We start from the raw sequence: 26,801 nt of genomic DNA, 5'->3' as shown, positions 1-26,801 counted from the left end.
AGGGCTCTGAACTGGGTGCCGCTGTTCCTGCTGAGGGCAATGGCAGAGACAAAAATCCATAATCTACAAGAAGATTTTCCTAATAGAATTGTTTCAGGTTTTAAGTGACCCTTTTTCTTGACATAAAAAAAAAAAAAAGTTTAAATAATTTGCTTTTCCCCTCCCCATTAAAAAAACCAATTTATTACTTGACTGGTAACACCTAACCGACTACCAGAAATACGCTCGTAGTCCAACAAAATCAATTAACTCTGTAGGAGCAGGGGAATCCATGGAGAGGAATGGGGGTGTCTTGGAAAGGGGGAATGAGGTGGCCTCATGGGGTTGAAGCTCATGCTGGGTGATTGTGGGGGAAGAGAAGGCCAGCTCTAATGTGGGTGTTGTGATGAGTTGGGGGGCTGTTTAGGAACTGAGAGTCTTGAGCCCTTGCGGAGGTAGGAGGGAGAAATGAAGTAGTAAAGCTGTAATGACTCAAAAGAAGGCATTGCTAGTCAGTTTGCAGCCTCGATGTGTGTGGCATTGGGAGAAAAACATTGTCGCTGTGTGGTTTGTGTCTTGGATACATTGTGATCTGATTATCAGTGGGTCGGATTTTCACTTTCTCAAGGTAGAAACTACAGAAGAGCTTATGAAAAAACTGCCTATGGGAGCTCAGGATTTAATGTGCAGCAACTGAATGGGCATTAATGGTGAAATAGGATTGGAAACATTTTACTTTCCCTATTTTTAAAAATAACTCTTTGAAGTTTGGATATTTCAGACACCTTTTGTTATCGATTAAGTATTAACTGCAGTGTGAAGCACGGTGATCAAGTTTTTACATGGACTCAGTTAATTATCTCATTCGCCTGGGGTAGGTATTGTAGAGCTATTTATTTTTTTCAAAATATTTTTATTTTAGACAGGAATTGGGAGAGAGAAACATCAATTTGTTGTTCCATTTATTGATGTACTCTGGTTGATGTGTATATATATATATATATATATATATATCTTGACCCGTGATCGAACCAGAAATCTTGGCGTAGGGGATCGACGCTCTTCTAACCAGCTGAGCTACCGGGCTGGGGCGGTATCAACTTATTTTTAGAGGTAAAGGAAGCAGGAGCACTTAAGAAGTGAGGTAACTTGGTCAAAGACAAGTAGCTAGGAATGGGAAAAGCCTGGAGATAGGGAGATAAGTCTCCAGAACTTTTGCTGAGCTACCACGCTGGTCTCTTGGGCTTAGCGATCACACCTTTGATTGGAGGAATGAAAGAGAACATTTACTGTTGACTAGGCTCCAGGCACCAAGCTCGGTGACTGCCATGGTTGTCTTATAACCCTCACAACAACCCTACGAGGTAGAGCCTACTATCACCCCCTTTGAGAGACGGGGAAACTGAGGTTCAGAGAAAATGGGTATCTAGCCGAGGTTCATACTGCTAGTAATTGGTAGAGCCAGTAAGTGGTAAAGTCTGAATTCAAATCCAGATTCCAAATCCCCGCTCCCTCCCACTGCTTCAGCCTCTGTTAGGAAGCTTTGCCCAGGGTCAGTGAGTGATACACGTGTTGAAATTTGGACTTTGGTTCCCTGGAGCGGGGCCTGGGGGCAGTGGAGGGTGGGGCCCACCAGGCGGAGGCCCGCCCTCGTCCCGCCCCTCTCAGGCGGCGGCCTCGTCCACCAATCAGAGGGCGCTGGAGGCGGGTCGCGGGCGCCCCGGCTCGGGCCGGCAGTTCCAGCGGCGAGACCGCTCCGAGACGCGTCGCGGTGTCGGAGGGAGCAAGCCGGCGCTTCTGTCTCCTTCCTCTCCCTTCCCCTCGTCTCGCCGCCTTCTCCTGCCCGCAGCCGGACCGGAACTATGTGATCCGGAAGTTCCGGTGCCATTGCTGTGTGGGATAAACAGGAATGGCGGAGGCTGCAGCTCCCGGAACAACAGCCAAACCATCAGGAGCAGAAGCGGCAGCGGCGCTGGTGGCAGCGGGCTCCCCCACCCCTGTCCCCACAGTCACCTCCCCGTCCGCGGGGGCGGGGGGCGGGGGAGGCGTCGGCGGCGGCTGGACTAAGCAGGTCACCTGCAGGTGAGCCGTTGCGGCGATCGGCACCGGCACCGGCGCGGGGAAGCGGGGGGGCGATGCCGCGGAGGAAGGGGCGGGCGGAGCAAGCGGGTGGCCGGCGCTTCGCCGCCTCGGCCTCGCTGCCCGCGCTGCGTCAACCGCCGCCGCCCGCCGCGAACCGGCGCGCGCGTCCCCGCTGCCGAGCAGCCGCGCCGTCAGCCGCTCTCCGCGCTCGCGGCGGTGCGGCAGGTCGCGCCGAGGGAGAGGTAGGGGGCTCCTCCCTCCTTTCATTGTCGCCGATCCCTCGCCCCCTGCCTCCAACTCTGCGGGTTTGGGAGGGGTGGGGGGCTGGTGTCGCTGCGGGCCGGCCCCCTGCGCGCCTGCCGGGCCGGGGAGCTCCGCCGCGGGTCTCAGCGAAGTGGCCTTGCTGCCGAGTTCCGCAGCTGTGTCATCCGTTTGTAACGGCCGCTCGCGTCTCCGCGCCCCCACCCCCTGCCGCGACAAGTCGCTTTTGTTATTTCTTCTTTGTATGTTTATCGCGGTTGGCGGTTCTGAGCTTTGTCTTAGAACGGAGTGCCGGGGCTGGGGTCCTGCCCTTCGCCTTACGTTTTCCCCTCCCCGGGCGAAATGTCTGTCTTTTGAAGTCCACGCCTCTTTCTTTTCCTCTGAAGGGAGCCAGACAGACTTTCTCGCTCCCGAAGGCAGAGGTTTTGTTTTGGTTTCGTTGTCAGATGGAAATGTTTTTTAAAAATAAGTGATCAGTGGGTGGCGGCTATACGAACGTGTATGCGCATGTTAAACATGATCAAGCTGTACATACAAGATTAAGGCATTTAATTGGATGTTATCCTTGGATTTTTAAAATGTGATCAGTAGCAGTAGAAGCTTTCGTTTGCAAAAATCCAACCGAGATTCCGGTGTTCACTTGCGTGGGATCGTTTTGATACGCAAACGTAAAGATATTCACAGTCTACAGAACTCGCTGTCCTAGTATTAGCAAGATTGAAGCCCTTCCAGTCGTTAATGTGACGCAATAAGGCACGAAGGATAAGCTTAATTGCGTTTATTTTCAATAGCGGGTTGGGGAAAGGAGAAACGCTGTTTCAGGTAGCTCCTAAGAATGAAATCAAGTACCGTAACCCCAAAGTGAGAATTTAAAAATTCCGTTCATGTAACTAATTATTTGAATCTGTTTATTTTATTTCTCTTTGCAATGTTGCAGTTGCTTTATATGTTTTAAAAATTTAAAAAGCCAGTGTAACTACTTTCCAGCCATTCACCCTGCAGTCACAGCCTACATCCATACTCTGAAAACAATCTCCCTTGAACGTGTGGCTTCGTTAAGGACGCCCCATACAGTGTCTCCATTTCCCTCCCATCTCCAATTTAAATGTCGTTTAGAAAACCCCTCGCCGGCCTGACATACTTTTTATTGTCCTGCGTCTGTAACTTGAGCCCAACTGTACATCTCTGCACAGAACTCACTGTCACTTTCTATATTCGCTCTCCTTTCCCCTCTCTGTTGGGTGCTTTTCCGAGTTGTGTTTCGCTTCCCCTTTTCTAGTTCCTCACCGGTAACCTCAGAATTCAAAACAGAACTTATCAAACTAATCATCATCGCTCTTTGCCTGCCTTTAGGATCTTTTGAGTTAATGACTATTCTAGGCTGTTCCTTGACCAGTGGAAATTCTTTGCCCATGAACCAACTGTTTATGTTTTTAAGTTTACATAGCTGAGGGGTCTAGTATTGGGGGGAAAGTACTTTACAGGCTAAGATGTGCAGAGTTTTGTTCTTTATATAAAAATAGATGCACAGTTTAGTTATGTATGTCTTGGGTTTTAATGCTTGGCATTGTTTTCAGTCATTCTAGGTGTCAACGTGATCTTTAAAATCTTTTGAACGAGGAATTTCAAATATGTATCTTCATTTTTTCTAGGCTTGAGCTCTGAAAGCTGGGCTCTGTTTTATCATCCTGTCTGTAGGGCTTGCTCAGTACACACTTGAATTGATGTTGATAAAGCCACACCTGAAATTACCCGCTTTAATATGTACTGGTAAGATTCATCTGCTTTCATTAAAACAAACAAACAAACAAAAAAAAAAAACAACTTGTAGATGAGCAGAGACAAAGGATTGACGGGGATGTGGGTTTGTCTCTCTGGGACTACCTCATTCAGTCACTCAGTAGAAAAAGCATCGCTGCCAACAACAGAAGCGTGCTGGATAGTCAAGGCACTGCAGAAATGCAGTGATATACAGTGTTTCCATGTGTTTGGATCGCTACACCTCCTTTGGAGAGAATTCAAGAAAATGATGTGTCCTAGTGTTTGTGCCCATTTCCCCCTTACATGTAGGATTTTGACTAAGGCTATTTTCTTCACTTAGAAGTTAGAAGTTAGATGGATGTTTGTTTTTAATTGCTCAGGGTCATTTGTATCGTTGGGTACTACTTTCTTAATACTTCCCTGGAAAATCTTAACTTCATTGTGTTTTATTTCTGCAGCGTAAGAAAAACCTCAATATACCTTTACCTAGGAACTGGATTATGCTGCCCCCACCAGGCCGTTTTTCGTATTACTAGAGGAGGACTGGGAAATGGAAATGCTGTCACGTCTAGCTTCCTTGAATGTGTGGGGGTTCAGACTTGACGACTTAAAAGGCTGTAACTTGCAAATTGTAATTTTAAGTGTAGTTAATATAGCTTAAAAATGAAGGAAATTCTTCAGAAGATCTTTATCCAAGCTCTGTGATATTTGTAGTTGGAATTTATTAAGCTTCTGTAGGGTTTTTTTGTTTGTTTGTTTGTTTGTTTGTTTGTTTTGAAGGGATGGTATTGAAAAATTATCCAACCCTGGGAAAGGAAAGTTAACATGCTACTGCCCCTATGATTCACCACGACAGCTAGCTGTCTTGTATGCTTTTTATTAAGCAGACATGTATTATGTGTATAGGTACTTCAGAGATAAAAGCAGAATAAAGCATGGTTCTTAACCACCAGGAATTTACGAACTAGTTTGAGGAACAGGATACATAAAAAAGTTAAGTATCAAGGTAAGAAACGTAACAGATTAAGTGATGAAAAGCCAAATTAATTATATTCTGTAATTTCTATAGTTCCCAAAGAGATTGTTATGATACCTACAGGTGCCGTGAGGGTGCTTGGTTCTGTTGTACAAGCTACTGTTTGCGTTTCCTGTAATGTGTTGGTGACCATGCTTAGGTTTCCAAGAGGGGCAGCAGTAAGGGGATTCTAGTCCATTATATTTATATTTATTACCGGATAATGTCTGCCTAGAGTCACAGAACTTCAAGGTGGAAGGAACTTTATTATTTGTTTTTTAGAGAGAGGGGAGGAGAGGGAAAGAAATATCAGTTGGTTGTCTCTTGTACTTGCCCTGCCCGGGGACCCGAACCCGCAACCCAGGCATGTGCCCCGAACGGGAATCCATCCGGGAATCAGCTGGTGACCTTTCACTTTGTGGGACGATGTCCAACCGACAGTCACACCAGTCAGGGCAGGGTGGAAGGAACTTGAGAAATCAATGGCTCAGCCTACGTAGTGGCATTAGGTGAATTTCAATGGTGGTGGTGGCATTTAAAAACAAAAGAAAAGCCCTTATTTTGATTGGTTTTGTTTTGGGGAGAAAGCCTTGAAGTGGGTTGCCTTTCTCTTTTGCCTCTTCTAACTTACTATCGGGCCGATCTCTCGTGGACTTACACAGTGGTGGGTTGGCAAGAAGGGATTCTCCTGTGAGGACTGCCCCATAATTCTGGGTATGTAACCAACATTGTCAGTATCACTGTGAGACGAGGCAAGGACCTAAAACCCCAGACCATGCGTCCCAAACAGCCATGTGAAACAGTGCTTAGTGTTTGGCAGTGACTAATTAGGGCTCGTATTCTAGTGTTTCTGTTGGTTCTATGGTATCGGGTGATACTGTGCCTGCTGTAATTCCTTCAGTGATGCTCATTGTGGACCTCGGGACCTTTATTTTATTTCATTGTGGCTGAGTAGTTGTATTCTCGGCCTTATGGTGCACCAGGTCTGTGATACAGTGTTCGGGAATGTGCTGGAAAAGGGCATTCCTTTGTCTTCTCTTGGCTAAACTCCAGTCACTTAGAATCTTCTTGTGGCATGATGTATAGGTCTCTTTAATGTAATGTTTTTATTGTTTTATTTTTATTTTTTAGAGAGAGGGGAAGAAAGGGAGAGAAACACTGGTGTGTAAGAGAAACATCAATCAGTTCACATGCCCCCAGCTGGGGACCTGGCCAGTAAGCAACCCAGGCATGTGCCCTGTCTGGGAATTGAACCGGTGACCTTTCAGTTCACAGGTCAGCTCTCAGTCCACTGAGCCACACCATTCAGGGCTCTAATGTAATATTTCAAAATTTAAAACTGATTCTGACACTTCTGGTGAAATATCCTAATGATGGTTTCCTGTTGCTCTAAGATAACTTGGCTTACAAAGTCCTGCAGAATCTTGTTCCTAGCATCCAGCCCCACCTCCCACCAAGTCTGCCCCTTCACTCGATCATATGCTATACCATGCCCTTGGCAAAAAATTCTAATAGGCCACAGTATACTGTTCCAAGCCAGCTGATCTATTTTATTTTACTCTTTCATTTTGGGTTCTAGAGAGGTTTTCACCCATCTTGGATGTCAGAATAATACTGGTATAGGTGTTGGAAAAGTGCAAAGGAAGAGTGTAGGAATTAGGGAGCTGAGGTCCTTGAAGCTACTGAAGAAACAAGGTTAAGGTCAGCTGCCACGCAGTTTCTCCTGGAATATATAACCTGACATAAAGAAGAGCATCATAAAGCTAAATGCAGTAGCAGAATGAATGAGGCTGTGGTAGAATTGGATTTAAGGACAAACCTAGAATTCCAAGTATTGTGCCTGGGTTTGATCTCTAGGTAGATAATTTTTTTTTAACTTAAAAAAATTTATTTTTCAGGAGGGGGGGAAGGGAGGGAGAAAGAGATAAACGTTTGATGGGTTGCCTCTTGAATGCCCCCCAACCAAGGACCAAAAACCACAACCCTGGCACGTGCCCTGATGGTTTGCAGGATAATGCCCAACCAACTGAGCCACTGGTGCTGGCGGGATATTTTATCAAGCCTTAAAAACACATGCATCTCGGCCCTGGCTGCTGTGGCTCAGTGGATTGAGCGTCGGCCTGCGAGCCAAGTGTCGCGGGTTCGATTCCCAGTCAGGGCACATGACTAGGTTGCACGTCAGGTCCCCAGTTGGGGGCGCAAGTGAGAGGCAACCACTCTACTCTCCCCTCTCTCTAAAAATAAATAAAACAAATAAATTATTAAAAAATAAAAAAGAAATTTAAAAAAGAAATAAACTTTGCCCTTATTTAAAAAACAAACAAACAAAAAAAAAGATCACATGCATCTCAACTTCAAATTGACCCCCAAAGAAATAATGAAGGTATAGTTAATTTTGTTGTGTTTAGAATGTGAGGGTGAAAGTGTTAAGGGGGGTGGTGGGTGGGACAGAAAGCAACGGTGTTCAAACATTGACACTATTTCAAGTGAATAACCTGTTTCCAACTGTGGATCCTTTTATAGATACTTAAAAGCACGATTATGGTAGTGGCAATTATAATTAAATTATCATTGACGTTGTTTGGTTAAATGTTAATCTCTTCATTTACGCAGTCAAATGTTAAAATGTTATCTCTTGGTATGGTGGCATAACTCGAATAGGGTGATATGCCTCTCAAACAGCTTCAGAGCTTGCAGAAAGTATGCTCTGGGTTGACCGAAACGTCACTAGTTCAATTCCCAGTTAGTGCACATGCCTGAGTTGCAAACCGGGTCCCTGGTTGGGGGCGTGTGAGAGGCAGCCAGCTGATGTTTCTCTCTCACATCGGTGTTTCCCTTCCTATCCCCCTCCCCCCCAAAATTAAATAAATGTTTTTTTAAAAGCTTGCAGAAAATAGTCCTGTAGTTGAGCAAAAGTTCAAACCCAAGTTCAATTAAGTTAAACCTAATTACAATTGAAATTAGCATTATAGTTATAATTTGGATGCCTACCATGGTCTTTAGTTTTGTTATAGACTGCAGTCTTAGGGCATTTTAGGATCTTAAAGACAAGTTTCCACCAGAATATCTACTATAAACATCGATGTAAGCAGAAAGCTCACTTTCAGGGAATCTCTGAATAGGACCTTCTGCATTTTAATTGGGGGCAGGCTTCTTGAAGGCTGCTTAGGTAACTGAATCTATTTTCTATGTATCATTCCAATCAATGGGCAAGTGGAAGGTGCTTACTGATATTCTACCTACCCCAGATGAACAGAGGTGCATATTTGGGTAGGTGTTGCCTACCAAATTAAATCTTTATAACCCTGCTCAAGAGAGACTAAAAGACCCTATCACTTCCCTCATTGACAGTGACTTCCAGAAATAAGCAGGTTGCTGCTTGCCTGAGCCCCGCTTTCACACACACACACACACACACACACACACACACACACACACACACACACACACACACCCAGTTACAGATCGGTAGGTCTGAGATCGGTAGGTCTGAGGTAAGGTCTCAGAATTTGCATTTCTAGCAAGTCCCCGGGGTGCTGCTGATGCTGCTGGTCTGGTCCACTCGGGAACTCCTGAGCCATGCGCTGCTTCTTGGATTTGGGGAAATGTGAGTTAGTGCCCGTGTGCTCCTTTCAGGCAGGGGAACGACTGTCTGCCAAGTGGAGAACATAAAGGTGATAGATACCCCTTTGTCTGTACTTAAGCAGCAAATTTTGCTTGTGTTTTCACATGTGGCTTTTAAAGAATCAGAATGGTCTCTTGAAGTGAAACACACAGTGGTCTGCCCTGGTCCAGTTTCCATTGTTGTTTTTTTTGTTGTTGTTGTTGTTTTTACAGATAGAGCTGCCATTATGGGTAAAGCTAGTGAAAAATAAGAAGGCACCCCGCTAGGTCTGTAACCTGAGCACAGTGGTCAGACTTAACCTGGAGGGACAAGATTAATGACAGCCTCACAGTTTAAATCTAAACTGGTCCACGTGTCTAGAGGCAGCCTTCCTGTGGTCCTGTAACGGATAACTTTATGGTCAGAGTCTAGCTCTACTTGCCTGGTGTTCGGTTTACCCGCCTGTGTAGCATGTAGCTGGGTGTATTTCAGGATACGGCACTAGTGTGTTACTGGTGGAATGTATTGGTCGTGAATGCTCTGAGTTATTGATCCAGCTCTGTGGTTCTTTGTCTCCCAGGTATTTCATGCATGGTGTTTGTAAGGAAGGAGACAATTGCCGCTACTCGCACGACCTCTCTGACAGTCCGTACGGCGTAGTGTGCAAGTATTTTCAGCGAGGGTACTGTATTTACGGAGACCGCTGCAGGTAAGTTATTGATCAGTTGGTTTTGTTTTGGGGTCAGGGTAGGCGAATAATTGGGTAAAATACATAATCCCAGAAGCCTTATCATTTATAGATTTTAAATAATGTTTTGAAAAGGTCTTCGTAGGAATATTGGTGCAGACAGAGCTCTTACCTGGAGGGAATATATTCTTCTTAAGAAATGAATTTGTAATATGGGGATGCCTGAGAAGCAACTTGTACAAACCTAGTGATGGGGTGTGGTGAAGGTCTGTTTGTATATTACATTGCCTTTTTAAACCCCGAATGAGGTACATGGTGGACCAAACAGGACAGTTCTCAGTTGCTGTCTGTTAATATGAATTATGGAGAGAAAATGGATCACAGGCATTAGATAGTGTATTAGGTTGCAAGTTAAGAGGGCTTGTCATTCCAACTAAACTTTCCCGACCTGACACCCACCCTCCCCACACACACACACTCCCTGAGCTCCCAAAGCTAATTTTAAGCTAAGATTTAAGGAAAATGCTCCAAGAATGTCTCTAGTGTCTAAGGATGTTAGAGAACCAAGAGGGATTAGTTATTAAGTAATCTCATGTACCATTCATTGAATTGGTACCATAATCTGTTAACTTGCAATTTAGCAGTAGTAGGTTCTGGTTTAGAATTGGGTGGAGCTTTTCTTTATATTCCCAGTTCAGAACTATCTAGGTGTATTAGTTATTTATTGATTTTACACAAATTATCCCATAATTTAACGGATTAAAAATAATACAACATTGTGAGTTGTGGGGGTCTGGAATGCGGAGTGGCTTCCCTGGGCAGTTTTAGCTCAGACTCTCAAGGTTTGCAGTCAAGATTTTGGCCAGAGCTGCCACCGTCCAAAGGCCTGACGCTGCTGGAGCATCCCTTTCCAATGACCCAATGACCGCTAGCAGGAGAGTTTTGTCCCTCACTTCTGGGGACCTTTCCCTGGGTCCCAGCAGTGGCCTCCCACTTGACAGCTAGCTTTCCCCAAGGCAAGTGATACAAGAGAGCCAGCCAGGACAAAGCCACAAGGCCTTTTAGGACCTGGTGTCAGAGGTCACACCGTTACTTCCACTATATTCTGTTGCAAGCAAGCCACTAAGTCCAGCCAGAGGAGTGAGATTGGGCTCCACCTTTTTGGGGAGGGGCGGAGCGACAGTGAAACCAGAGGAGGGGCTTCGGGTAGAAGCCGCAACGAGCCTAGGTGGGGCTCCGCTCTGGGAAGAGGTGGGCGACGCTGCGTGGGTGCACTGAGTAAAAGCCCCAGTGACAGGAGCGAGCCGAGGTGGGGCTGCTGCGGTAGCACACTGGAAAGGCAGAGAAAGGGGGCCTTTGGAGACAGATTGAGGGGTCAGCCCTGGATGAGACGCACACCTGAGAGGGAAGAAAGACATAGGTGTGCTCCCGAGAGATAGCCCACTGGGTAATGTCCTGTTATCAGAAAAGAACTGTGATGGGTTCAAAAGACTAAGAAGTTATTGATGAGTGGGACATTAATGTTGGGTCATCCCCCCTCTGTTTTACTAGGAAGTCTAGTGAGAATAGAGAGAAAGAAGGTTATTTTCATATGAGTGTAGGAGCTTAGAAGTGGAACTTCTGATAATCTGGGTTTAGTAGCCAATAATTTGCTCAGTAATTTGTTTCACTGCATTATTGCTGGAGAGGGAAAAAGTGACACCACTCACAAAAACTCCCGATGGACCTTTTTGGAGTCACAGTATCAAAGGCGAGGAGAGGTTGTTAGAACTCCATTCTACTCTGAATGAGCAATTCTTTGTAATTGAACAGCCTGCACGTTTTCCTAGATCAGCTCAATTTCAGGGCAGCTGGTTTTCCTGACTACTCAGAGTTCTTGTGAACTAGATCTAGGAAGAGAGGAATTGAATGTTACTGAGAATGGGGGTGAGACTAAGGTGCCCAGCAGAGGACCAGGGAAGAGACTGACAGAGTGAAGGGCAAGGCTGGTTAACAGATGGGCCTCTTATTTTAGAAGTGCTGCTTATCGGATTACACCATATAGGTGGAACGGATGGGAAATAAGGTTAAATTAAAGAAATTTGAGTTCAGGCCTAGACTCCGCGTTACCAGCTTGGTTTTCAGGCAGCTTTGCCAGTCCCAAATGGCACTCCTCGGGAGTGGGTGTGGGACCCGTTTTCAGCTTAACTGTTCAGTGGGAACAAATGGTAGGTGCCCTATTTGGGGGCGGCTCTGACATTTAGGCAGATGTGAGTCACCTAATGAACTACCTTTTTTTTTTTTTTTTTTTTTTTAAGTGTTCTTTTTAATAAGGACACAGCTCCCTTTTGGGGGAAAGATCCTGCTCTGAACTGGGTTTTAGAGCTCTTAGGATAAAGAGAAAGGAGTAGGGAAACCTGTGTGTTAATACTGTGCCTGAAAGGAAAGTTTGGTGATGATTGTCTAGGACGGACTGACACAGGCCATTATTACGAACAGGGTTATAGACCAGGGAAGGAAGGAATCCTCGGAGGGTCTGGTTCCAAGACTGCTTGTTTGTTCTGTTTTGGGGTGTGTGTGTGTGTGTGTGTGTGTTTGTGGGTTTTTGTTGTTAAAATTAATGCCTGGGGGCTTAATCTGCTTTTCATTCTTAATCAGTAGGGATCTTCTAGGCCTTGGCCAGTGCCCAGGAGATAGTTTATAACGAAAGATGGCATCCTAGTTCCAGCAGTTCAGAAGTGGTACCACCAGTGTTCCATGATGCTGCTGCTGCTGCTACCTAGTGGGCCAGGGCTCATGGCTTTGGACACTGTGTACATTGTAGGCCATCTGGCATCCTTTGTCCCCGCCCCCTGTATGCCCTTGGGACTCCTAGTCTTTCTTTCTGAACACAACCCCCGGAGGAAAAGGCAGTGTGGCCTTGGTTGACAACTGTAGTTAGGGAGGGGTTTGCCCTCTGCACCTGCCTGCTAAGTCCAGTACCTTAAAACCTTTACCGACAGACCTTGGAGTGCTGGGGTGGGAGGAGTTGCAAGCCAATCAGAGAGAAAAGTGTCTCATGTTTAGAGCTGGAAGAAACATTGATTAAACGTCCTTAGGTAGAAATTGACACTGTACATAGCAAAGTTTTCTTCGTAAGACATGAAAGAAAAGCTCAATATTTGTTTCAGTGTTACCTCAGCATTATCACTTAACACTTTTGGTGAAAAGGATTAGTGATTCTGTGATAATCCATTCAATAATAACTATAACAAAGCCACTGTCATGGACTGAATTCAAGAGATGTGAGAATCCTCTTAAACAGGGGTTGGGGGACTTAACTCTACAGGGCCAGAGAGGAAATACTTCTAGCTCTGCGGCCCGGGGTCTCTTGCAGCACAAAAGCAGCCATAGATGATGCATGTAAGCTAATACAAAACTATTTGGTGACCCTGAAATTTGAATTTCATAGAATTTTTATGTGTCATCAAAGGGTCTCTCCTTCCCCCCAACCATTAAAAATGCCAAAACCAGCAGGGGGAAATGGGGACATCTGTAATAGTGTCAGCAATAAGAATAAAACTATTAAAAAACAAAAACATTGAAACCATTCTTAGCTCTGGTTGGATTTGGCCTGAGGGCCTAGTTGGCCATCCCTGCTCTTAAGGAGGTCCATGCTTTACTGAACCATGTTTTAAATTTATTGGAGTAGCATTGGTTAAAAACACAAGTTGCAGGTGTACAATATTATGATACATCTGTATATTGCATAGTGCTCAACTCCCAGGCTAGTCTCCTCCATCATCATATAGTTTACCCCTGACACCTGTCTTTGAGTAAAACACCTTTACAGTTGGAATCTTGTTTTTTCTTTCTTGCTTGCTCTTTTTAAAAAATATTTTATTGATTATGCCATTACAGTTGTCCTGATTTTTTCCCCTTTTGCCCCCTCCATCCAGCAATCCCCATACCATTGTTCATGTCCATGGGTCATGCGTATAAGTTCTTTGGCTGTTCCATCTCCTATACTGTACTTTACATCCCATGGCTGTTCTGTAACTACCTATTTGTGCTTCTTAATCCCCTCCCCTCTTCACCCTTTCCCCCACATCCCCCTTCCATCTGGCAACCGTCAAAACACTTTGTCCATAATTCTGTCTCAGTTCTTGTTTGCTTTTGGTTTTTTTTTTATATTTGATTATTGACAGATATGTATTTTTGCCATTTGATTGTCCATAGTTTTGATCTTTTTCTTAAATAAGTCCCTTTAACATGTCATATAATAATGGCTTGGTGGTGATGAACTCCTTTAGCTTTACCTTGTCTGGGAAGCTCTTTATCTTCCCTTCCATTCTAAATGATAACTTTGCTGGGTAGAGCAATCTTGGCTGTGGGTCCTTGCTTTTCATGACTTTGAATACTTCTTGCCAATCCTTCTTGTCAGCAAAGTTTCTTTTGAGAAATCAGCTGACAGTCATACGGGAACTCCCCTGTAGGTAACTTAACTTTTCTCTTGCTGCTTTCAAGATCCTCTCTTCATCTTTCACCTTTGGCATTTTAATTATGATGTGTCTTGGAGTGTGCCTCTTTGCATCCATCTTGTTTGGGACTCTGCTTCCTGGACTGGCATGTCTATTTCCTTCACCAAATTAGGGAAGTTCTCTTTCATAATTTTTGCAACTAGATTTCCAATTTCTTGCTTTTTCTCTTCTTCTGGCACCCCTATGATGTGAATGTTGGACCTCTGAAAGTTGTCCCAGAGGGTGCTTAAATTATCCTCATTTTTTTGCATTCCTGTTTCTTTTTTTGTTTTCTTTTTTATTTTAAGTATTTTATTGATTATGCTATTACAGTAGTTCCAGTTTTTTTCCCCTTTGCTCCCCTCTGCTCAGTACCCCACTTCCCTCCAGCAATCCCACCCCCCTTAAATTAGTTCATATCCATGGGTCATGCATATGAGTTCTTCGGCTTCACCCTTTCCTATATTATTCTTAACTTCCCCTGTCTGTTTTGTACCAACCAATCATGCTTCTTAATCCCTGCACCATTTCCCCATTTCCCCTCCTCCCCCATCCCTGCTGATAACTCTCCAAATGATCGCCATACCTGTGATTCTGTTCCTATTCTGGTTTGCTTAGATGGATTTTGTTTTTATTTTTTAGATTCAGTTGTTGATAGTTGTGAGTTTGTTGTCATTTTAGTGTTTATAGTTTTGATCTTTTTCTTAAGTAAGTCCCTCTGACATTTCATATAATATGGCTTGGTGGTGATGAACTCCTTTAGCTTCACCTTGTCTGGGAAGCACTTCATCTGCCCTTCCATTCCAAATGATAGCCTTGCTGGATAGAGTAATCTTGGTTGTTGGTTGCTTTTCATCACATTGAATATTGCTTGCCATTGCCTTCCTGCCTGCGAAGTGTCCTCTGAGAAATCAGCTGATAGTCCTGTAGGCAACTCTCCGCCTCTCTCTTGCTGCCCCCCAGGACTCTGTCTTTATCTTTCACCTTTGGCATCTCAATCATTATGTGTCCTGGTGTGGTCCCCTCTGGGTCCAGCTCGCCCGGGACCCTCCGTGCTTCCCGGACCTGTATGTCCATCTCCTTTGCAAAATTTGGGAAGTTTTCCTCATTTTTTTCAATTATTGCTTCCTTATTCTGCACTGGTTGACTGTTTTTTTTCTTCCTTATGTTCCAAATCATTGATTTGAACCCCGATTTCCTTTCCTTCACCATTGGATTTGTGTGGATTTTCCTTCGTTTCACTTAGCATAGCCTTCACTTCATCTCTTATGTGTTTGCCATACTCAAGCATATCTGTCAAGCCTGTGAGCATCTTTATCACCAGTGTTTTGAATTCTTCGTCTGTTAGGTTGTCCATCTCCTCATCTGTTAGGTTGGCTATCTCCTCGTCGCTTAGTTCTCCCACTGGAACCTTGATCCGTTTCCCTTTTTTGGCCATACTCTTCTGTCTCCTCATTCTGACAGGCTCCTGTGTTTGTTTGCCTCCACGTCCCAGGTAGAGCTGTCACTCCTGTTACGTTGTAAGGGATGGAGCCTTAGGGATTCGTCAGTAACGGGCAACCTGTTTCACCACATTGTGGCGCTGTGTGTGGGGGAGGGGTCTGAGAGGGAACAATGCCACCTGCCCAGCACTCGCCCCTTTTCTAGGCACCTCTCCCACTTCCGCACTGGACTGGCGCTCTTCCAGCTGCTCCCCTGGCCGTCATTCCCAGAGTGGGTGGGTCTGTGGATGCTCTAGGACCATGGGGGCCCTTTAAACAAGCGACTCTGCTGAGATTGGCAGTTTCTGCCTCCATCCCAACCCCCACTGGTTTGCACAGTCAGAAGCAGTGAGGCTTGATTTTCCCAGGTGCTGGGACCCTGAGCTGTGAGGTCCAGTGAGGAGCTGGGAACACTCCCCAGGTGTCCTTTCTGACTTTAAAACGTGTGACTGCACTTTCTGCTGGTCTGCCACTGCCACCAATGCTGCTGCCACCACACCGCGTCCTCTCTGCCCCCGCTCCGCCCCTCCTACCTGTCTGGATGAGCATTTCTTCTTTATATCTTTGTTTGTTGGACTTCCATGCAGTTTGATTTTCTGGAACTTCTGGTGGTTTCTAGTTTTGAGGTAGTTGTGTTCCTTCTTAGTTGTGGAGGGAGACACAGCGCCTCCATTTTGGCCAGAAGTCAGATTCTTGTTTCTTAATTGTCCTCGTTGGTTGCATTTTTGCTTCCTTATGTTCCAAGTCATTGATTTGACCCTCAGCTTCATTCACTCTGCTGTTGTTTCCCTGTAAATTGTTCTTCCTTTTTTTTTTTTTTTTAATAATTTATTTGTTTATTTTATTTTTAGAGAGAGGGGAGAGAAGCATCACTGTGTGGTTGGCTCTCACTTGTGCCCCCAACTGGGGACCTGACGTGCAACCTAGTCATGTGCCCCGACTGGGAATTGAACCAGTAACACTTGGTTCGCAGGCCGATGCTCAATCCACTGAGCCACCGCAGCCAGGGCTTGTAAATTGTTCTTTATTTCAATTGATGTATCCTTCATCTGACTGGATCTTTTTTATGCTGCTGAGGTCCTCACTAAGTTCCTTGAGCATCCTTAGAACCAGTGTTTTGAACTCTGCATCTGATAGATTGCTTATCTCCATTTCATTTAGTTCTTTTTCTGGAGTTTTGATCTGTTCTTTCATTTGGGCCATGTTTCTTTGTCTCCTCGTTTTGGCAGCCTCCCTGTGTTTGTTTCTAAATGTATTAAGTAGAGCTGCTTTGACTACCCGTCTTGGTAGTGTGGCCTAATGTAGTAGGTGTCCTCCAGGGTCCAGTGGCACAGCCTGCCCTATCACCCAAGCTGGGTACTTGAGGTGCGCCCTTCGTGTGGGCTGAGTACACCCTTCTCTTGTATTTGAGCCTTGGTTGCTGTAGGCAGATCAATGGAAGGGATTTAACCAGGCCAGTCAGCTGCAAGTTCTGGCTGTGACCACTGACCACCAACCTCTGATCTCCGTGGAGGTTCATCAGCTGTGCAGGGGCAGGGGTTGGTACTCTGATGTGGTCTGTAAGTGTGCAGTTAGGTTTCCCAGGTGGTGCAGGCCAAGGTCAGCCCCCACCTGTGTTCTGCCTGGGGTATAAAGCATTCTGAGAGGGCTGCTACTTGTGCTAGACTTGGAGAGTGTCAGGCAAAGCGAAGCTGTGAGTCTAGGCTGGCTGCTGCTAGTGCTGTATCTGGTCCTCACTGGGTGTCTGTTGCTTGTTTGATAGGCTTTAGGAAGCCTGAGCCCAGACCAGCCATTCATATGGAAAAGCAGCTTGGGTGGGACTGTATGTTGGGAGGGGAGGAGTCTCAGTATCTCCAGGGCAGGTAGGATAGTGTCAGCCAGGTGGTGGAGTCTCAGTATGGCACCAGCTGGACTGCTCTGTGGGGAGGGGGTTTAGAAAAGACAGTGGCCTCTGCCAGCCTTGATGCCAGACACTTCAGTTCCTCCCTGGATGCCACTGGTGCCTTTCAAGCTGCTTCCCTGGTGTTGGAGCTCAGAGGGAGTGAGTCCCTCTGTGGGTTCTTTAAGAGGAACTGCTTGGGTCTCCAGCAATTTCTTCCACCAACTCAATCCCCGCTGGTTTTTGCAGCCAGAAGTTGTGGGGAGTTAGGTTCTTCCTGGCACTGGGACCCTGGGCTGGGGGGCCTGGTGTGGGGCTGGGACTCCTCGCTCCCGAGATAGCCCTCCCGATTTTTTTTTTTTTTTTTAACAGTTTTACAGGCCTTCAGAATCTTTTTAAGATTTTGTTTTTTAGCGAGAGGGGAAGGATGGGGAAGGAGAAAGACAGAGAGAGAAACATCAATGTGTGAGGGATATCGACCAGTTGCCTCTCGCACGCCCCCAGCTGGGGGACCTGGCCCACACCCAGGCATGTGCCCTGACTGGGAATCGAACCAGTGACCCTTTGGTTCATAGGCCAGCATTCAGTCCACCTCACCACACCAGCCAGGGCCTCTCCCGAATTTTAATCCACCACACATAGGTGAGAGAGAGACCTCTGCACCCTTCCTACCAGTTTGGATGGATGTGGTTCCTTTTAATTCTGTTGTGGTCAGACTTATATTCCACTTTATTTCTGACGGTTTTGAGTGACAGTTCTATATTTTAGTTGTAATTTTGATGGGCTTGTGCGAAGAGGTAAGCGATGTCTGCCTACGCTGCCATCTTGACTGGAAGTCTTGCTTACTTTATTTGTCTTATTTTCCTAGTGCTTACAAATCTTTACTTCAGAAACATTTTATGTAGGTCTACACTGCAGGAATAACCGCCTAAATAGGCATACTTGAGAACATATGTTCTTTAATTTCTTAATCTACATTTAAATACTGTTTTTTCAAGTGCTAGGTACATGTAGCTCCGGAACACTTGAAAATGTGGCTAGCGCAAAGACCAAAGAACTGCGTTTTAAATGTTGTTTAAGTATCAATAGCTGGATTTGGCCACGGCTGCTGTCTTGTATGAAGCAGCTTTAGGTTCACGTTAGTCTTGGGGCTCCACTTACTTGACAATTACATCTTCTGTCACACCTAAAACAATGAAAGAAGACTTCCTTCCCACTTTGGGATGAGGAAGTGAGGTGGTAAAAGTGAAAGCATGTTCCTGATGGCTCTTTCCCTCGGTTTGCATGATTCCAGGCTATGGAATAAAATGCATCGGGCCTTGGTAGCTGATAGCAGGGTACTCAAATTACTTGTACCACAAAGCAAAGTAGGTTACTTAAAGCTAGGTAAGTATATAAAGGTTCGAGATGATATAACGATAAAAACCAGCTCAGCAATTTTAGGTTTTACTTCTTTTTTAGATTTTTACTTCTTTTTTAGCTGTAAACATACGTAGTTGACCCATGTTAGTATTGCCCAATTAAGTAACTAATTACAAGAACTACTAGATACATCCTATAAGTTGTAACAATTTAGATTTACTGCATGCATCATTATTGTATCTGAATCACTCAGCCTAAAATGCTCGAAGAATTGAGAATTTTCTCAGGCAGAAAGTGGCTTCTTGAAGGAAATAGGTTTTTTTTCTTTTATAATTATACAATAGAAAAGAAGGTAAGAATTTGGAAAAGGACGCCATTAAGTCGGCAATTTTCAACTGGTGTTAAGAATTTTTAGAACAAGCAATACCTTACGAGTTAGTCAGGGACACTGACCTCTTTTCCCTTAGATTGTCAAATAAAACGACAGTGGCCGATAAAACAAAAGACAGCCAGTGTAAATGCATCCAAATTATACTTTTGGGGGGGGAGTGGTCTGATTGGCAGAAATTATTTTGGCATGCATGAGAAGTTTAGTGATTTAATTTATGTGTTGGTAAAGTGTCCCACGTTTCTATTTGAATTTCACTGCCAGTGTGGCTTTAAGTAATCAGTCAGTTTTGGCACCACAGTCTCAAGTTTTGTCTGCCCTGGCCTCTGACCTTGCTACTCAAGTGTGGTCCCTGTATGAGCACCATGTGGGGCTTGTTAGACATGCAGAATCATGGGCTCCACTCCAGACTTAGAAATTCGGTATCTGCCTTTTAGCAATTTCCCACATGCACAGCAGTTTGAAAAGAACCCAATGAAAGGATCAGGGAATATATTATCCCATCTAGAGGGTTCTGGTTTGACACAGTGACCACTGACTTTTACTCTTCTTTTTTTTTTTTTAAGATATGAACACAGCAAACCATTGAAACAGGAAGAAGCGACCGCTACAGATCTAACTGCAAAATCGTCCCTTGCTGCTTCCTCAAGTCTCCCATCAGTAGTTGGACCGATTGTTGAAATGAATACGGGCGAGGCTGAGTCAAGAAATTCAAACTTTGCAACTGTAGGAGCAGGCTCAGAAGACTGGGTGAATGCCATTGAGTTTGTTCCCGGGCAGCCCTACTGTGGCCGTAGTGAGTATTTGGAAGAATACAAAGAAGTTGAGGGCTAGGCAGTAGTTCAGTAGTTCATCAATTAGCTGAGTTCTCACGACCTTCCAGTTGCCCGTCTTCACATGTATTTGACCTTAATAGTCTAAATTGGATTACCTGAGACTTACCAATGGAGTGAAGGAAGCTTTTTGAATCCCCGTAGTATCGAATTTAGAATGTTGAAAACCTGAAGCCTCTCCTTTTATCCGTACAGTTGCACAAGAGATACTTAAAAGTTCCCCCACCCCCCTTTTTACAAGCCTGATCTCGGAAATATCAGCATTAGAAAAAGTTCACTTCTTCCAAGAGTAAGGAAGTCAGGATAGTAGACTTTTGGAGTTAATTGAGGTTCTTTTCAGTTAGATTCCAAGTTACCTTATAGTTTCTCTGCCTTACCCATTGTGGACCTTTACCACCCTCTTAAACATTTTCAGCGACCCCTTCTTGCACTGAAGCCCCCCTGCAGGGCTCAGTGACCAAGGAAGACTCGGAGAAGGAGCAGCCGCCGGCGGTGGATACAAAGCAGCAGCTCTGCCCCTACGCCGCTGTTGGAGAGTGCCGCTATGGGGAGAACTGTGTGTATCTCCATGGCGACGCCTGTGATCTCTGTGGGCTGCAGGTCCTCCACCCCGTGGATGCTGCCCAGAGGTCACAACACATAAAAGTAAGTCTGCAGGGAGATGCCGTGTTAATAGGTGTGAGGACTGTATTTTCATTTGGTGAACTGAGTGGTTACCAGTAAGTAGGGATATTTTCTTTTCTGGGCTTGAATGTTTTATCAAGAAATCAAGGACCTCACACTTTGTGCTTTTTTCCCTTCTTTTATTTATTTATTTTTATTTTTATATATTTTAAGATATTTATATATAGAGAGAGAGGATGGGAGGGAGAAAGAGAGGGAGAGAAACATCAATGTGTGGTTGCCTCTGGGGCACTCCCAATTAGGGACCTGGCCCACAACCCAGGCATGTGCCCTGACTGGGAATTGAACCAGTGACCCTTTGGTTCGCAGGCCAGCAAGCACTCAATCCACTGAGCCACAGCAGCCAGGGCACATTTTTTTTTTTAAATAACAGCTTTTCTAAGATGCACATTTCATTAATTTAAAAAAATATAAATTTACAGAGTTGTGCAACCATTATCACCACCATTCTTTCTAAATTTAGGGCATTTTCATCCTCTCTAAAAGAAACCTTATACCCAGCCCTGGCCGGGTAGTTAGTTGGTTAGATCATTGTCCTGATAAACCAAGGTTGTAGATTTGATCCCAGGTCAGGGCACACATACATACAAGAATCAACCAATGAATGCATCAATAAGTGGAACAACAAATCACTGTTTCTCTCCTTTCCCCTTTCTGTAAAATCAATAAATAAAATATTAAAAGAGAGAGAAAATGGAGGTGATGAATGAAAAAAGAAACCTCATACCTGTTAGCTTCATTACTCTCCATTCTACCTTTCTCTGGCTCCTGGCAATGGCTGATCTTTCTGTCTGCATGGACATTTCATATCAGTGGAATCATCTGGCCTTTCCTGACTGGCTTAAACATTACAGCATGTGAAGATCTGTTCATGTAGTAGTATGTAGTTCTTCATTCCTTTTTATGGCTGAAGAATAATCCACCAGATGGCTAGACCTCATTCTGTTTTCCATTGGTTAATGGACATTTGTATTGTCATACCTCTTGGCTTTTAATGCCATGAACATTCATATATGTAAGTTTTTGTGGACCTGTGTTTTACTGTATCTTGAAGTCAACCGGCTGGATTATGGTAGGTAGGTGACTGCTTCCATTCTGAGCAACTGTCCACCCTGACCACAGTAACTGCACCACCTCATATTCCCAAAAACAACAATCAAGGCTTAAGACTATGGTTTTAAGCCCATTTGCAGCATGAAATGTCTTTTTGTTGAGAAGACATTGTATTACAAACTATAGTGTTGGAGCAAAGTTTGTTTATAATCATTATTATCCCTATTTAATTAAAATTAATTGGGTTGCTGGAGGGGTGAAGCGTGGTGTGAGACACAGGTATGGTTTGAATCCTGCCCTCGCAGAATACTGGCTGTGTGAATTTATAGGCAGGTTAGATTCCCTTAAGTCTTTCCTCTTATCTATAGGGAATACTAGTGCCTACCTCTTAGGACTATTTTTTTAAAAGCTTAGGAAAAGCTAAAATACACTGAAAGGAAGTTCTGTGGGATTGTGGGTGACTTGTCTATAGCTTTTTTGCATTTCCTACAATTAGCGTGTTTCCTGTGGATAAAGTTTGTAATACAATGTTATGTCAGCTATACCTCAATTAAAATAAAACTTATGAATCGCCCCCACAAAAACTGTGTGGGTGTGCTCGTGGGAGCATCAGTCACGGTAGGCCCAAAGTGGAAACTACTGAAATGGCCGTCTGATGAGTGGGTGAATAAATAGTGGTCTATCCATGCGACAGAGCAGCAAGAAAACAAAATACTGATACATCCTACTGCATAGGTATCCTTGAAAATATGCTAAGTGAACACAGCCAGTCACAGGTTATGTATTTGTATGAACTGTTTGAATAAGCAAACACACAGATTAGTAGTTGCCTAGGGCCAAGGGGTTCAAGGGGAGATGAGTACCACTGTGGATATGGGGTCTCTTTGGGGTAAGAAAACCTTTTTTTTTTTTTTTTTTAATTTAATCTTTTTTCCATTACCATTTTGTCCTCTTAAACCCACCTCCCTATAGCCATCACCACACTGTAACAGTTTAATATTGATTATGGTGATTGCACAACCCTACACATGCCAGAAATCATTTAATTGTACAGTTTAAATGAATGAATTATGATATGTGAATTGTATTTCAATGAAGCTTTTTAAAAAAATATTCATTTTTATAGAGAGGAAAGGAGGGAGAGAAACATCAGTGGGTTGCCTCTTACATTCCCCCAACTGGGGACCTGGCCTGCGACACAGGCATGTGTCCTGACTAGGAATCAAACTGGTGACCTTTTGGTTCACAGGCCAGCGCTTAATCCACTGAGCCACACCAACCGGGGTATTAATAAAGCTTTTTTAATGTGTGAATTATGTGCCTGGAGCATAGCTATCACCTAATAAATTATTTTCTGACAGGTTGTAAATTAGGGCCTGAGTCCTAATTGCTTTTTCCATCTAGAAACCAGAAAAGTCAAACTTAGTACGAACAAGTGTCCTTGCTGAGGATTTCAGTAGGGGGTTAGGACAGAGAAAGTTCTGTTCGTTTTGTTTGTTGTTCCCCGGGCTCCTGAAGTTGAGTGCTCATTGTATGACTTTATAGTAATGTCAAGTCCAAAGTGCCCATGTGTCTGAACTCACCTGCGCACAAAGCTGCTTTTGATGTCAAATTGGGAACGTTAACTTTTTCATTTGAGTGTTTGGTTCTCTGCCTATGAGTCATTAACTGTCAAGATGAAGCCTTGGATCATTCAGTGACTCAACTACACTTACCTGTTCGCTTCTTTCAGTCTTGCATTGAGTCCCACGAGAAGGACATGGAGCTCTCGTTCGCCGTCCAGCGCAGCAAGGACAAGGTGTGTGGGATCTGCATGGAGGTGGTCTACGAGAAGGCCAACCCCAGCGAGCGCCGCTTCGGGATCCTCTCCAACTGCAACCACATCTACTGTCTCAAGTGTATTCGCAAGTGGAGGAGCGCTAAGCAATTTGAGAGCAAGATCATAAAGTGAGGCTCCTCCCCAGCCCTCGTTTGTGCTTTCTGTTTTGGGGAAGAATTTAGTATCTTGTGCCAACTTTCAACCAGATGGACCGCATTTAAATGCATGCATTTTATCTTGAAACTGGGGTATTCTTCTAATTGGGATTTCTTCTTTGTATTTCAGCTAGCTTCTAGGTTAGTTGGTATATCTTTTATTTGAATGAGGAAACCCTGTGTATCAGTTAGTAGAATCTTCGTGCTTTTTCTGAGGAGATTGTGTTTAACGGATTAGCCTGTTCAGGCTCAGTGAACAAACTTGCCTAGCTCTGAATGTATGTTTCCTGACGTTTTACATTTTCCACGTTCCTATTCCATCCATTAAGCTAGCCAACAACCCACCATCCTTTAAAGATTGTTCTCATAACTGAACAAAAACGACATAACCGAAACAGAGCAAAGTTACAAGAAATAAATTTATTTCAACGAAAGAAAAAGGAGTCTGTGTGAAATGTCTTCTTTTGTTTTTGGTTTTTTGTTTTTGTTTTTTGTTTTTTGTTTTTTTAATCTTAAGTTCTATTTTTAATGAACTGGCTAGCCATGGAATTGCATATACCTATAGAGGGGATTGTCTTGCCTCAGAAAAATGGTCAGTGTGTGGCAGTGTTTGGAGCCCTTCAGGAGATGCCCACTCGCCTTCCTGTTGAGTCTAGGTCCGGAGGAGGCACACCAGGGTGTGTCCTCGCAGAGTGGGCCTGTGAAGGGGAATTTGCACTGCAGCCTGTTCATTGTTTCCCAGGTCCTGCCCCGAATGCCGGATCACATCTAACTTTGTCATTCCAAGTGAGTACTGGGTGGAGGAGAAAGAAGAGAAGCAGAAACTCATTCAGAAATACAAGGAGGCAATGAGGTATGAGCACTGCAGCCTTTTCTCAAGCTTCGACCCCGGCGGAGCTTGGGTTCCCTTTGAAAAGAACAGTGCTGCATTATATACTCCTACCTCCTTCCTACCCTTTCTTTTACTTCCCAGGACGGTTTATTTTTTCACCCTTGGTAACGCCCATTATGTGTCTTGCTATAACACAGTCCTTGGGGTTCGTGCCAAGGGACTGCGTTATAATGAAGTCTGTACTGCTGGCGGCTAAAGCCCCAGGGCTGGGGCCGCGCCTTACTCTGCGTTCATGTCACAGTTGTCCTCTGTTCTTGTGTGGGGGCTTTCTAGAAGATTTTCTCTGCTGGATCTGCGGTGGTAGAGCTGTCAAGCAGTGTAGCCTCGGTCAGAGCACCTGTTTCTAGTTCGTGTCTCATGCATTAGCGCACGTACCTTTAAGAACACGCCATGGGGAGGGCTGTGACTGGCACGCCGGTTCCATCCCTCCCCGTTTACAGAAACCCTGGATGATAGTCGCAGACACACCTGAAATCCACTGTGAATAAGGGTTGCGATATTTTCCTTTCCAGCAACAAGGCGTGCAGGTATTTTGATGAAGGACGTGGGAGCTGCCCATTTGGAGGGAACTGTTTTTACAAGCATGCCTACCCTGATGGCCGTAGAGAGGAGCCACAGAGACAGAAAGTGGGAACATCAAGCAGATACCGGGTAACTCTCACTGTTTTTTTAAAGAAGGGGAAATACCACGGTAGCAGTCGTGTCCCGCTCAGGTTGGGGTCAGGGGAAGGAGAAGAGCTAGTAACGCTCAGGTCTGGGAGCGAGACTAGAGTAGTGACGCAGGAGACCGACCCCAGCCAACTGGGGGGGGCGTGAAAGGAAAGTAGAACGCTTAGAGCTCTAGCCTAAACCTTTTCGCTGCGAGTAACCAGAGGGGAGGAATTGGTAAAGTGGAAACCCTAAATAAGAAGTCTGGTTCGTCATGCCCTCTGGTGTGCTGGACGCTTTGCCTTAGAGACAAGAGACTAGAAGATACTGCTGGACAGTGCCCTCCCTATCATGGCCTTGTTTCTTACAGGCCCAACGAAGGAGCCACTTCTGGGAGCTCATTGAGGAAAGAGAGAACAGCATCCCCTTTGACCACGATGAAGAAGAGGTTGTCACCTTTGAGCTGGGCGAGATGTTGCTTATGCTTTTGGCTGCAGGTGGGGACGACGACTTGACAGACTCTGAAGACGAGTGGGACTTGTTTCAGGATGAGCTGGAAGACTTTTATGACTTGGATCTATAGCAGCTGTGCGCGGCCCGGCCTGCCGAGCCTCAGACGGGCGGTCCCCCAGCGCCGGGGCGGGGCCCGGGGTTGTCCCCCGGCAGGCCGCGCCCCTCCAGGTGCTGTCGTGATCACTTACCCAGGGCCTGTCTTCTGGATCCCTGACCTTCCCCCCCCCAGGAGTATGTTGTTTTCTCTGGTTAAAAAAGTTACAAAAATAAACCTTAAAGTTAGTTTTTTCTTTCTTGTAACATGAGTTTCAGTGTCAGACAGTAAGTGTAGGTTTGTTGCATCTGTTTTCAACCAAATGCACACAGTGGGCGGGTATTCTTTATGGACTTCCCTGCACTCATTTTGAGGACCCCAGGTTCCAAAGTCACACCACTGGCATCCAAGAATAGGGGTGACGGGTGAAGGATCTGGACTGTGGCAAGTACACACTTCCAAGGTGGATACTTGAGGTTTCTGGTGAAATCTGCACTTGTGTGTTTTTATATCTGGGCCCTCCCCTGCAGTCCTCAGCCCCCTGCACTTGTTCTGTGGTTTGGGTCTCTTGTTTCATTGCACACAAATAATAAACTACTGGGTAACTATAACCAGGTGTGAATGTGTTGAGATTTTTACTGTGATTATAGTATGGTAGAAAATTGGGAAGAACACTATAAAAGAAATGCAGAGTTGGAAGTTGACTCCCAAGAGCTGACAGACTTGGCTTGTGTGAGTGTGTAAGGATGTGCTAAGCTGCTCATCCCTGCGTAGATGCAGTGTTCTTAGCCTTGGTGGGAACCTTGGTTTAGTGGTTTCTGCCTAGTGTGGCAAATAGATCTCACAGGACAAAGTGGTGTTGGTCGCTGTGAATGGAGCAGTGCTAGCTTTGTCTTTATACATAAATGGGCTCAGCCATAGAGGTTAAAACCATCCGGTTATCCCATCTATTGCCACAAACTGGGTCTTGGATACTGTTGTATTTAATGCTTCCTGATCTAACCTTTCTGTCCAGGCACTTTTTGACAAACCTTTGTCCTTGTTTGAGGGGTTTTGTTGTGGGGTTTTTGTGTTTGTTTCTGTGGGTATTTGCCTCATTCCATCCCTGTGCTTTGCAGGTAGACAGATGTGATTCCAAACTATGTTTTCAGGTGTTTCTTGTAGTGGAGTAATTGGTTTGCAGTAATAAGGT

General features: G+C 44.9%; 1 protein-coding gene across 3 annotated transcripts; it reads left to right on the top strand.

Annotated features, from left to right (window-relative positions):
• The first annotated feature begins 1,679 nt into the window (after positions 1-1,679).
• On the top strand, positions 1,680-25,864 carry MKRN1 (makorin ring finger protein 1). Of its 3 annotated transcripts, none has more exons than XM_090287586.1 (8): positions 1,680-2,061; positions 9,283-9,411; positions 19,545-19,774; positions 20,248-20,456; positions 23,281-23,495; positions 24,265-24,375; positions 24,927-25,065; positions 25,433-25,864. In XM_090287586.1, the coding sequence occupies exons 1-8, from the start codon at positions 1,889-1,891 to the stop codon at positions 25,643-25,645; spliced, it is 1,419 nt and encodes a 472-aa protein (XP_090143712.1). In that variant the 5' UTR covers positions 1,680-1,888; the 3' UTR covers positions 25,646-25,864. The 3 variants fall into 3 exon arrangements, with proteins under 3 accessions (XP_090143712.1, XP_090143711.1, XP_090143713.1); XM_090287585.1 differs by having other exon boundaries at positions 1,681-2,061; positions 20,227-20,456; XM_090287587.1 differs by lacking the exon at positions 1,680-2,061 and adding an exon at positions 2,233-2,303 and having other exon boundaries at positions 20,227-20,456.
• The last annotated feature ends 937 nt before the right edge of the window (positions 25,865-26,801 follow it).

The sequence above is a fragment of the Furipterus horrens genome, unplaced genomic scaffold (genome assembly GCF_987537825.1).
Source record: "Furipterus horrens unplaced genomic scaffold, mFurHor1.1.pri manual_scaffold_9, whole genome shotgun sequence".
Lineage (NCBI taxonomy): Eukaryota > Metazoa > Chordata > Mammalia > Chiroptera > Furipteridae > Furipterus > Furipterus horrens.
Note: the sequence above shows the minus strand (reverse complement) of the source record. Positions and strands in the feature narration are given on the sequence as shown.